This window comes from Ptychodera flava, chromosome 5, assembly GCF_041260155.1.
Source record: "Ptychodera flava strain L36383 chromosome 5, AS_Pfla_20210202, whole genome shotgun sequence".
NCBI classification, from domain to species: Eukaryota; Metazoa; Hemichordata; class Enteropneusta; family Ptychoderidae; genus Ptychodera; species Ptychodera flava.
In genome coordinates this window covers 33,723,113-33,736,592 of record NC_091932.1, presented here as the reverse complement: position 1 = coordinate 33,736,592, position 13,480 = coordinate 33,723,113, and the positions used below count along the sequence as shown (strand labels likewise).

The 13,480-nt window shown below is 36.2% G+C and overlaps 1 protein-coding gene across 2 annotated transcripts in view; it reads left to right on the top strand.

The window, feature by feature from the left end:
- Window positions 1-10,685, top strand: part of LOC139133612 (probable serine/threonine-protein kinase roco5) — a 69,247-nt gene extending 58,562 nt beyond the window's left edge. For both annotated transcript variants that reach the window (XM_070700353.1, XM_070700352.1), the window contains exons 3-7: window positions 258-465; window positions 1,425-2,900; window positions 4,277-4,463; window positions 5,759-5,850; window positions 7,491-10,685. In XM_070700353.1, coding sequence (XP_070556454.1) covers window positions 258-465; window positions 1,425-2,900; window positions 4,277-4,463; window positions 5,759-5,850; window positions 7,491-7,636 — 2,109 coding nt within the window. In that variant the 3' untranslated portion in view covers window positions 7,637-10,685. The remainder of the gene's footprint in view (window positions 1-257; window positions 466-1,424; window positions 2,901-4,276; window positions 4,464-5,758; window positions 5,851-7,490) is intronic.
- The last annotated feature ends 2,795 nt before the right edge of the window (window positions 10,686-13,480 follow it).

Here is a 13,480-nt window from a genome sequence, read left to right as displayed (position 1 = left end):
AAATGAAATTTACTGAAGATTGGAGACCAGCTGAACTGCCTCGTTCTTTACTCGACATATCTGCTATGGTGCAGGTGTATTCCCAAACTCAACTTGTAACTTCATGGTTGTGGTTGTTTCTACACCATATTTCTGATACATTCATTTCAGCACATGGTGTCCACTAAGTCTTGATTGAATTATCCAACAAAAAAAGAGACTGCAGTGTCGATTTGTAATAAAACTCTGTCATATAGTGATTTTTTTTCAAATATTAGGTCCAATTTGAAATTCCCGTACTTGTGTGCTCAAAGGAACCAGGCACAGCTGGCCTTCAAAAGTTCAAAGATGCTGTAGTCAGCTTGGCACTCAATGAAAATCTCTTCAAAGAAAGAGGTCAAACGAGGCCAAGTTCCTGGAAAGACACAGAAAGACTCATCACAGAAGAACGCAAACTTTCTTCAGATGCAAAGGAAAGCAAAACAGGTAATATACTAGGTAATACTAGTATATCAGGTTACAATAAAGTAAATACTAGTGTTCTGTTGGATGATGTAGGTTTTGTTGGAGAACAGTCACTTTTTGCACATTAAGGGACATCACTGAAGTTAATAATACTGAATGTTAATTATTTTAGTCTAAACAAATAAAAATAGTTTTGTTGGATGGAAAACATCTCCTGTGGATTCAGAAAAAATTCAGTGTGACTGAAATACTTTAAATTTCAAACACCTAAGGAATAAATCCGCAAGTAATATTGACTTGTTATCTTGTAAAAGAGATGTGAAAGCTTGAACCTGAAGTTGAGTTAGTTTTTATCGTATTGTGAACTTTTGATGATCTCATGACACAGAATGTTTGTGTTCTCGTATGCCCACTTCCATGTAACACAGATGTTGAAAAGCAAATTATTTTTAATGTATCTCCACTGTTGATATTTTTGTTCTTCAGGACCTATATGATAGTAACATCTTAAATTCAGGCAGAATGTGCCTCAGGGACAGATATTCAGACTGTAATTTTTCCAAAACTTTCTTCCGCTTGTGGGGGCTCATTTTAAAGCCTTTGGAGTGAGAAAAATTTCACTGTCTTTAGTTTTTTGAAAATCAAAACTTTTGTTTTTCCCAATAAAGTTAACAGTGGGATGGTGGCCATTTTGAATTTCAAATATCAGTGTAGGTTAGGTAATTGTTTCTCTTGTTCCAAACTTTGCATGGTGACCCCGCACTTTGTTCTTAATTGGGTTTACAGAATGGCATAAGTTTCTGTGAGGAAGATTTCAGTAAGAGTTTATATAAGTCGTTTAATTTTGAGGCACATACTACCTAAATTACTATATTTTCTCAACCCTCTATGTACAGAAAATATACCCATCTTGCTGTGGTATACTGAAATTGGTCAAGACTACTCTCCTAAAACCTTCTGTCGTACATTTTTATTTGCAGGCATGAGAAATACAGAAGACTTGGTGAAATTAGTGATACAAAAAGTATCAGGCATGGAAAAACATAAACAGGTTTACCCAGTGTTGAAATATCTCCACAGCCTTGGAGAAGTGATTTGGTTTGATGAAATTGAAGATCTTCGGGAACTTGTCTTCATCAACCCTCCAGTCTTGATCAACATCTTCAAGATGGTCATTAGTGACAAAGTAGACAAGGTGCTAGAGTCCAAAAGTTGGAGAGAACTACGTGACTGCAACATCACCAAAACTAAATTCCAGATAGAATTGGATAAGTTTAAGACACAAGCCATGATTAACCACAAACTGTTGTACATGTTATGGAGAAAATTACCAGCAAAAGAATCAGAGGTTGAACACCTTGTAAAGGTCCTTGAACAGTTTGACTTGTGTTACTCAGAAGATATTGAAACTGCAACAAAACCATTAAATCCTGCATCCAAAGATTTTGTACCTATGGGTTATACTCCCAGTGACAAGCTTTCCCCAAGCCCATCTGACAGAGATATACATTTGAGTGCACAGAATGTAAGATTTGCAGACAAATATGAATATCGTGTTCCAACAATGCTAGCAAGGTCTCCAGAAAGTCCAAACACTCCCCATTCGAACCAGCAAAGTCAAATGGAAAATACGGCATCTGGTCACCCTTTTCAAATTCCATTTTATCATACAATGATGCAACCAGTGGGATTGTCTCCTTCGCCTCCAAGTATAAATATACCGATGCCGCACTTTCATCACTATACCTATGGTTCTTATGAAGCATCACAAAGTGATAATTATAGTCAACCGACATCACCACAAGCACTATCATCAATGAATCCATTTTCAACTCCGGCACATCAGATATTTCAACAACAACTTCAAAGTCAACACCACTTTCAACTTCAGCATCCACAACACCACGGCTTGATCGGAAATCTTTCTCCAATAGCAATGCAGAGTCATGGCCAAGACCTTGTCCATCCCAGAAGCCCCCTCATGCCCCTGCCAGTGATGGAAGACCAGATATTGCAAGGAAGTAGAGCCATAAATCTTGAAGCATCACCAGATTTCAAAGCTTCTCCTGAACAAGACAGAGATGCAGTCTCTGCTACACCACCAGACATCAAACCAGGAAAGAAACAAGTGAAGAAGAAATCCAAATCTGATAAGGTATATTGCCTCTTCCCATGTCATCTTAAAAATGACACACCAGAGCAAGATACCACAACAACCAAGGATGCGTCCTACTATGAAATTTTCAACAAGTTTGAACTCTTCCCAATCATACCATTCGGCTTCTTTGAGAGATTTCTAGTTCACTGTCACAGGGAAGAGATGGAATTCAGAGTTATAGAGATCTGGAAAAATGGTATAAACGTGACTGAGAGAGGTGTCAACAGCAAGATCACTAAGCAAGACAAGAATGTGCTGAACATGGAAACGAAAAGTAAAAAAAGTGATGACATACAAGGTAAGGTTTATTTGCAATCTGGTGTTGAGTTGACGAGAGACAAGTTGTAGTCAGTTCAATTCAGTGATGCATAAGTTATCTAAACCCATTGTTACCATTATTTCATCATGGACAACAATAGGTTTGGGCCAAACCATTGTGGTGAAAGGGTTAAAGAAGATAAACTACCCAAAGCGTACACAATATAAATCCTGATCATGAATTAGAGACTTGGCTATCAGCCACGGTGACCCTGACCCAAAACTTAGAAGAGTAGAAACAAACCAGTATAAATGTTGAACACAAGAAGTAAAAAGACGCCTATACAATATAAAGTTGCCACTCGTAGACATATGCAACAAACTGCAAGATGTTCTCAAAGGAATGGGTGACACCAAACATATTACGTATGTACTGTTAAGTGATGTTAGGTCTGTTGAACAGAACACACATATCTGTAGCTCTACACTTTTCAATATCAGTCCTGAGGTGACACTGAGGGAAATCTTCAAAGGGTCTACATATTGGATCTGATTATGTCTTTGTGCATCACCTGAAACTGTTTCTCAAACATGCAAAGACTGATCTTTTAGGATTGTTTTTTCACACAAGGTGAATATCCTTTTATCTATACATTCTGTGTCAATTATTTGTTCAGCAGCATTTCACATTTTGCCATCTGCATGTACTGGCAACTTTGTCCCGTTTTGGCAGCATTCTTTCTCAGAATTTCCATGATTCTTGTTTCAAACTAAATGTATATCATGTTATTGTTCTCTCTCTAATAGGTGTGTGTCTGCTTGTGTGTTGCTACACACGTACAGAATAAATTACAAGCTGGTTTCAAAGTGGGAATAATATGTCAAGCACCCCAGTACAGCTGCTCAGTGTATAGATTTGGACATCGTATTCATACCATGTGAAAATATGCAAAATTAATTTGATAAACCAACCCTGTACTATTTATCAAATGGCCAAATATCACTGAATAAAAATGTTATTAATCGATATATTTCAGGAAGCCATTTTCTAATAACAATTTGTTAGTTCTAGTGTGCAAGACTGAGGGCACTGTTAAAATAGCACCGAGGGTTTGTTTATAAGTATATATGATGCAATTTACATTGATAGGTGGAATTGTCATGAAGGAATTATAATCATTGACACACTGTGCAGAGCTAAAAAGATGTAATGTAGAGGCAGAAATGAAAATTGACTGATATCTATGGAAGGAAAATTCACATAAAAATGGTTCCACTTGGGCTGTAACCTATGCATAGTGATTGTTCCCTTTTGATTAACTATGACCTAAAAATCAAGGATTAGTCACTTTTTTGCAGACTGAAAGACACCTGGTTAACTTTTCTGCTTTCCTTGTTTACACTTGTTTTCCTCAGCATCAGTTATCCAAAGCAACATGTGGTATGTAATCCTCAAAATCAATGGTCTGATGAACAAGCTGCTACAACAGTGGCCCGGTGTACGCGCAGAGATATACACATTATGTCCCGGATGTAGAAGTACTGGCAAAGTGCCATATCCATTTGAGTTAAGCCTACCATTTGAAAAGGAAGACAAACTACTGTAAGTTGGCCAACATTCCCAACCTCACCCAAACAAACAGAAGAAATGTAAGCTGCTGTGTTAGAGGGCGCACTGTAGAACAATTGCCCATTTACCCTGGTATTATATCCATGTAATTTGTCACAGAAACCACCAGAACTATCTGCAACACTCCAAACATGAGCTCATACTTTAAAATTTGACATACAATTGATTTGAAGGTGGGGCACTTTACCTGTTTTTTCTGACACATGTTACTTCCGGAATTGTTACCCACGAAGTAGTTCGGAAGAAAAATAGTGCAGACCTTGAAGTTTTTATACCTGCATCGATGCTTGTTTGAAGTATTTTTAACTCATATTTTGTATATGTATAAATACCAAAAAGAGTTTATATGATGAGTTAGTGGCATCTGTATGTCTGTCTGTATGTATGTATGTTAGTATGCGCAGATGTATGTCCATCCAACTCAAAAGCTCCAAACCCGCCCACCTACCATCTTAGTATTTGATGTACAGGTCGACTCAGGGGTTGAGATGTGAATTTGTTCAAATGAACATGTCAGTGTCAAAAATATGCAAATGAGGTAAGAAAAAGGGAAAATCCTGCAAATGTGTGGGAGTGGTGTATTAACTGAAACAGCCTACATCTAAGTGAGAGGTTCTATGAGGCATGACCTCATTTGTATGCAGTGTACCTTCTATGTGTGGGAGTGGTGGCAGTAACTGAAACAGCCTACACAATGAGTCATTTCCTGTCATTGTTCATGAACTGTTACATATTGGCAGACCTGCTCAAACTAAGAGGGACTGTGTTGAAACATTCTCTGCTATGCGTGTTCCTAAAGTTGACCTCCAGTACCTAAAGTTTCAGACCTTATTTACTTTTGTCATTCTTGTTTTTCTGGTTTAAATATTTCTTGAATGGACCAATTCAAACCAAATGTGAGCACACTGTCCTTGACGGTATTTTTGTAAAGATATTTTTCTGCCTGAATGAAAATGCAGATTCTTGTGAATGATGGCTGAAGTATTCTGTAGTAATATGAGGAGTTATGAAGGCCTGTAGAAATCATAACAATAGGTCTGAATTTTGTCAGAAACACCACTGAGGGCACTATTTTCATCGCTAACTCAAATTTCTGTGGACTTGCCCGCATGAAAAATTCATTAGAAGTCAAGCTGACATTGACCCAACACCTGTCAAGAGGATTCGTGCCACTGAATGTTTTAAAATAGGAAAATTGAGCTCGACACTACTGTAGTGGCTATGGGAAATTAAGTAGTGGTCTTTTGCCTTCTAATTTGCTACTACAGATTCAGCAATGATCCAGTTTGGATACCATGTCCTGGCGGCAATTACTGTGGAAGAAAGAATGACTATGGCCTTGTTTATCCCATTGGTCAAGGTAAGGGTAATACGTCATGGACTTTTGGCTAATGTCATAATTTAAGTCTGGATTCTAATCATGTTTACTAAATTTAAGCCTCAGTGACTCCACCTCTTAATTCGCTTCAGTTTCAAACCAAAGTTACACGTGTCTACTTGGTGTATTAGAAATACGTGAGCAAATTTAACGTTATTTTGTGTGTTTAGTTCAAAGAGCTCAATAGTTTCTGTAGCTAAATATCATACAATGTATTGTATGATTTCTTTTTGCATTTCATATTGTTGGAGTTGTTTTGTCATAAAAGAAATGGCAACTTCACAAGCCAAGGTTGTTTATTCAGGCATTGACCTTCCCTCAAAACAACCCTTGGTGGAACGGCCGATAAATTGTTGCTTGATGATAGCACCATCATGCTGTTAGTGATTGTCTGTAAGCATTATTAATCAATGTCACGTAATTTGTTCATGCAATTTACAGTTACTCTTCAAAATGGCACTGCAGTGCCAATGAGATTTAAGAGTGATCTTGAGGAATGTACCACCAGACCTGTTTAATCCCTGTGGGTGAAGTCCAGTGGGACTATGAATAAATTAGGTTCCATTTGTCCCTGTGTTTGTCATGTCTGCAGCTATTACTCAGATATGCCAGAACTGATTTCATGTACAATAACAGTGTACTCTTAGATCCCATTGTATATCAGTATAGTTTGTGATACACACGAGTGCACACACTATCCAAAACTTGCAGTAGCGCGTCCAAGATAGTGTTCCACACGCGCTACAAATCAAAAGAAAAATTGTTGACACTGCACAAAAACGGTCAAAACTCTCACAATTTGATGCCCCAGTCAGGAACGTAAGATGTATATATAATAAGGTTATTACAAAAATACCACAAAGGATGCACTCGGACATTGGCACCGTGCATCACCCTCAACTTCGCATCAGGCGATTCACTGTGCAAATGTCCTCGTGCATCCTTTGTGGTATTTTCATAATAACCTCATATGACCAATGGATGGCCATTTCGTTTTTTGGGATGTGTTTGAAGCTGTTTGACAGTCATGTCTGGGCAGACCGATTTCAATCAATGTTGGCGTATTACTGGTATTAAGTGACAGTGTACAATGATGTACATATGTATGTCAGTTTTTGTTGTGATGGGATCACTGTACTATGACATACATCTATGTCATAGTGCAGCCTTATAGCCGTACAGTCTCCAGATCACTATGCATTTTCCAAGTACCTGCATGGGAGTAATAAAGATTTCAACCAATTCATGAGCAACTAGGATCAACAGCTCCCCTAAAACAGTTAATCCAGTGAAGATTATGCCATCCACTGGCTTGTTCTATCAATACTTTGATTGATTATAAAAAGAACCAAATCTTAATTGTACAGGGCAACAGTGTCTTTATTACAAGCAGAACTGGCAAATCAAATCAACGAAAATAATGCTAGCCATATCCCAAAGTGTGACCATGGATATCAGTTTATCTACCACATGTACATATCAGTTGTCAGCTTTGAAGTAAATAAAGTAGAATATTAGATTGGAAGCATTTGCACCATTTAGACTGCAAAGCAAGTCATCCTATATGGGAGCTACAGTGTCATCAATGGTATTTTTATCATTGTTATTGATTCTCCCTACAGTGAAGTCTGGCAATACAGGAATAATTCAGATTCATCAGTACTTGAACATCAACAACTGTTCAGGTGTCCAGGTTGGAGACAGAAACAAGATGCGGTACAGTTCTTCACCAGAGAAGTCAGATTCAGACACAGACAGGGTGCAGTAGAAGAAAAATGGTGATCCTTTGTTTCAGCAATGGGTCTGCCACCTTTGGGGGAAATCTGAAACAAAAGAAACGATGAAGAATTACTTGAACAAAATTCACGTTTTTGTGACAAATAATTATATCGCTATCTGTATTTGTGAAAAGGCCTATGATGTGTAGAAACTTTATCAGCAATCTTCAAGGTGATAGCTTCAGCCATTTGGGATTTTTCAACTCAAATGGTGATAAAATTTCAACTTCTCATGTGATATAATGTAATCTAAGATATGTGATTATTTGATAAAAAATTTGTGGACAAGGTATAGTTTTGTAGACATTTGGTCTATGGCTCATATCATCCCAGGTCAGCCCTTCAACTGCATGAGTTTAGTCTACAAAAAGTGTATCTGGTTCATAAAGATCATTGCCATGTCAGCAAATTAGAATGAGTAAGGATATCGAAATCCTATGAAAGCGAAAAGGCCATCCATCAAGCCTTTGTTGTTACTGAGTGTTGTGTGAGCAATGGATAGCCCAATGGATTGTTACCAGGTCCGTTATTAGTGCTTTACAAGCACAACACTGTGTTCATGCCCACTCTCAGCACATCAGAAAAACCAAAGACACCCAAAGTAAAATATATTGTAGCCCAAACAGGGACTATGTGCCCAAGGCCAGTTGACAATTACCCTGTGTCTTGAGGGCCGGCAAATGGTCTCCTGCCTCGAAGGTACATAGTCCCTTGCTTTGGCTATAATGTTTGTATTACATCCCTATCTTACATAGTTTTCACTCTAAGTGTTGAGGTTTATTGGCAAATGACAATCCTGTGCTTTATTTCTATGATAGACGAAAATCTCTTAAAAAAATAGAGCAATTTTCATCCTCGAACAGTGCTATGATATATTTTGAGCACTGTTTATAGATATTTATATAGATGTTTATAGATATTTTTATGCATAATTTACTAAAAAACAGATTTTCTATTAAAAACATGTAATTTGATTATTTTTAAATCCCGAACTTGTCAAGTTTTAAAATAGTTCTGGGTCACTTTCAGTCAAATGATGACAATGCAGCCTGCGACATTATCAACAATGTTATTGAAGTTTCAAATTTCATCATTAATTAGATTTCAAATTTGAATTCTATGGGGGGAATGACGTTCAATATAAGGCAAGTAGTAAGCATACACTTCAGATCTGAAGACATGCATTGCCTCACAGAAAAAGTTTCAGTATAATAATAATAACAACATATGCCCATTTTCCTTTCATATTCCTACACATCTGGACTATTGTGAAAACTAGAAAGTATACAAACACAGTAAAATCTTTGATTCTCAAAACTATTTTTGCGAACAAATTATGCCAAGGCGAACTTGGAAAGTAAATGTCAATTAATAATTAATGAAAAAAAATGACAAGACATATATATACACAATAAACAGTTGTCCTATTTGTACCATAACCAACTTAATCATGGCAATATACGCCATTATCAACAGACATTTACTTTATAACTGATGACACAAGCCTAAACCCACCCTCTTTCAGTATGATACTTGAATAAACTATGCTTGCCCATTACGATGCGTTCACACTATGTGAATCAATTAAGAACTATAGGGTTTGCCCATGGCAAACTGTAGGGTCTACTGTAAAGGCCCCCTATGTTTGAAAAAATAAGTTTTTACTTGTTAGTATATTAAATATATCATTAATGAGACAACAAAAATTTATGTATTGGATATTTCAATACAGATAAATGTTAGTGTATCCTTTTATCTGGCATTGTAAACAAATTATACTAGGTCAAAAAGATTGAATGCTAGGATAGACGGCCTAGTGGCTTGGAGATTTTTGAAACCTATTTTGTCTTAAAAAATTTTTATCATAGACTGTTTAAGGATTTTTTTTTTCTGTCCATGATTGTGCTCTATAGTATGTTCTGGATAGTTTTCAGTACTACACATTTTTTGGTGATTGGAACACATACTACATGCAGATAAAAATTGTTCAGAATGTTTTAGTCTTTAGTGCCCTCGTGATTTCTCACAAGTATGAAGAATGCTAACAAAAATCATATGCTGGCAATGCATGTGTATTTGAGGTGTGAAAACATCGTCCTTAATATTTAGATTTATTGGTTCATTTAACATGGTGTAATATCTGTACACCATCTAAATTTGTGAGTAGAATCTTTTATTTTCCATAGTGAAACTGGAACATGGCCACCAAAGAAATCAGAGTGTTATTGAAAATGATGGCCATTGTAATAAAATCACTCAGTTCAGTTGCTGTCATGTAATCTTCTTGTTTTGATGTGCAAAATCTTCTGTTGACAGTATTTTGGTGCATTTGTTTGTTTGTTTGTTTTTCCTTTATACTGTTTGTTTAAGATTATACGTCTACGTTTGTCTTTAATAGAATAATAGGTAATTATGGTGATGAGATGATTTTCATTTCTGTACTTACACTTTCTTGGAAGATATAGTTTTTGCATTCATAATTATAAGCTGATAATTCTTACAACAAAAAAAATGAAGCACCACCATGCTGGTTAAAGTAGACCACGGTCCCTCCACAAAATGGTCGGGAAAGTCGACTAACAAATTTGTAGTTTGAGGGCGCTGTCTGACACTGATCTGCCCTTTGAGAAGGCACTCAAGTATGAATCTCCCAGTGGTGTAACAAGTCACAAGATCATTGGATCTTCATCAAATGTACTTGAATTTTCTTACTCACCATCATATATTGTGATGTGAACCATCAGGGATTCCGAACTAGAGATGAAAAACATCCATGCAGGTGATTTCGACTAAATCGTTCAACAAGACTCATTTTTTTCAAAATTTAGTTGCTGCACAAGTGGATATTTATAAATCTATACCATTATTCTTTTTACCAGAAACATGCAGATTTCTCTATATTTTAAAGATAAACAGTATATGCATAAGATACAAAATGTTACTTTGAAGAATAAGTGCAAATGTTGATCATGTTGCATTTTATTCTGACATATACATGAATCTGAATAATCATGGTTTTGTTTGGTTGGCTGACGACAACTTTGTTACCATGAAAGTCACATATTTATTGCCTGTTCTGTAGGCAACAAGACAGTACGATATAATTGTACTCTTTTGAAGGGCTAGTAATGCTAACTTTTGATAAATTTTTCACCATTTTTGTTTTGAATGTTAACCATGACTCCTTGTTTTATTCCCCAAAGTATATTGATTTACACAGTGTTCAGCTTGTCAACTCAGCCCGTACATGTGTAAACTGCATTGTTATTGTTGTAAAGTGACTTCTGGTCTGGACTAGAATTCAAATGTAAACAAAAACAATGCATTTTACACATATAGACGTTAAGTTGACAAGCTAAATAGTTGGTGTTTCAACATTCTTTTGGGAGTAGAATAAGAAGTTGCAATTGATATACAAAAAAAAAATAATGAAAATAATCATGAAAAGTTAGCTTTACTGGCCCTTTAAAGTGATGACTACAAAGACATTATTGTCTTACAAATTATCAACTTCGACATTTTTACATCTTGGACAATTTTTCCAAGTGGGACACTTACAAGAAAAATGTGCAAGTTTTGCAACTTGTAGTTAGAATGTGAAAGTATTGGTTCAATTGGTGAGGAGGCCAACTCTAAATATGTACTTTTTGTAGCACACCTCATCCAAACTCTCTGTTGTGATTCGTCAATTTACGGTCATGTGATATGCGTTGTTTTGATACAAGTCGCTAGTTAACAGTTTTTAAAACTGTTTACACCAGGTTAACAATTCACACATCTGTTAACAAGTCTTGATAAGTTTCAAAGCCTATTCTTCTCTGCATGTTCACACCCTAGAACAAGTTAAGAAAATATCAGTTTCATCTGTGACCAAGACGAGTTATAGCAAAGAAATTTCTCAATAATTCAGTGATAAAATTGGATGAGGTGTTTTAAAAAAGCATTGATCAGCCATAGTCAGGATGCAGCATACAATTATTTCCCCCCCCCCCCCAGCCTGAGAATCCCCCACAACAGTCTGTTATCAGCCTTTGGCTTAAAACAGACTTATTTAGGTCCTTTAGGGAAATAAACATAATGCTGTTACATTCATAGCCCTCCATATGTGTATATTGTACATGGAGAAGAAATCACTTTTCTCTGTGCATGAGTTTCAACCTTTTCACAATGTTGTCCTGCTATTTTCCGATAAAAATTATCACCATCTTTGAGAGAGATACAATCTACAAATTCATCATCTTTCCAGATCCAGGCCATCAATGAATCGCAATTTGCCAACTATTTGAAAATATTTCTAACACCGTCCAAACATTTCTTTAAGTTGACAGAGCTGTTTTAATTTAAAAAGAGAGGATATATCAATATTTAAAGTGTTTAAACCAGGGTATATTTAGCCTCAAGTTGGATTATGACAGAGCAATAGACACACTGTTGGCGACTACTGCATGTACTTATGCGAAGTCATAATTTTAGAAAAAATTGCATCTCTCAAAAGGAACATTTTAAATAACAGAACAGGAGTGACTGAAAACTATGGTTTAACTCTTTCACCCCTCAACCCCCTATTTGGGTCCACCCATCTCATTTAAAACAAAGGGAATGTACCAAATTATGGGAGCGTAAGGGATGAAATAGTTACTGTTGTGTAATTCTTGTTTCATACGTGCATTCACAGGCTGTGGCTACAATAAAAACTTAAGGCTACAGAGATCTTCTGTCCTGCAGAAATCGTGGCAACAAATCTGCAGGAAACAAAATCCATCACTTATAGGGTATTTACAAATGACATTACTGCTCCATCATTAATATGCAAAAATAAGTACTTGTCTGTAATTATTTACAGAAATTATGCACACAAGAATGACAAAAATATAACTTTTTCACCACCATGTCATCATAAAATATATCCCAGTCCTCACCACCATGTCATCATAAAGACTATCCCAATCCTATAGGAATCCAACCACCAGCTAAGCAGGGATGTACAGAAGCCCAAAACTGACAAAACTTGACCAAATTTCTGTCAGCATGCAGCAGATGTATTCCAAGCCATCCTCTATAAACAAACCCAAATATACATTAACAAATCTACAATCCTACAGTGTTATTGAATAAGAAAAAATATTAGGGATAGCTTCAACTTCATCAATAAAATATGTATATTTTTTCCAGTCCACAGTTGTAACTTTTAATATAGAGATGTTGTTAAGGTAATATGCACCTCGAATGTAAAAGCCTTCAAAAATTTTGCTCAAACTTTCCTCAATAAAACTTTCCACCAATTTCTCTTACCCAGTCAAGAATATAAAATCAGGGTCACTATGCAAAGTTTAATACAAGAGAAACAACTTACCTAACATTCAGCGATATTTCAAATTCAAAATGGCCACCATCCTTGTGTTAACTCTATGAGGGAAAATAAAATTATGGGTTTTCAAAAAACTCTGATGGTGAAAAATTCTTATTCAAAGAGCTTTAATATGACCCCCCCCCCCTTTAAGTGATAGATTAGGAAAGAATTGTAACAAGTTGAGAGTGCAAATAGCTGTTCCCGAGGCACGTACATTAACTACCCCAATCTGACCTTGAATCAGTGTATACAAATGGAACAGTGACATGACGTGCAATATCATCTACATCTTACAATTTTACCATAGATACATGTACATCCCAAATTTACCATTTTAACATCCTTCTTAACAATCTAACATTTAAGCCAGAAAGATAATGGTAAGTTGAACACAACTCTTCTTCAACACTGATCATCAAGGCTTGGTACTCTCAACTTTCTCTGTCAGTCTTTTGCATATTAAAAATCAAGAGGGAAAAACTGC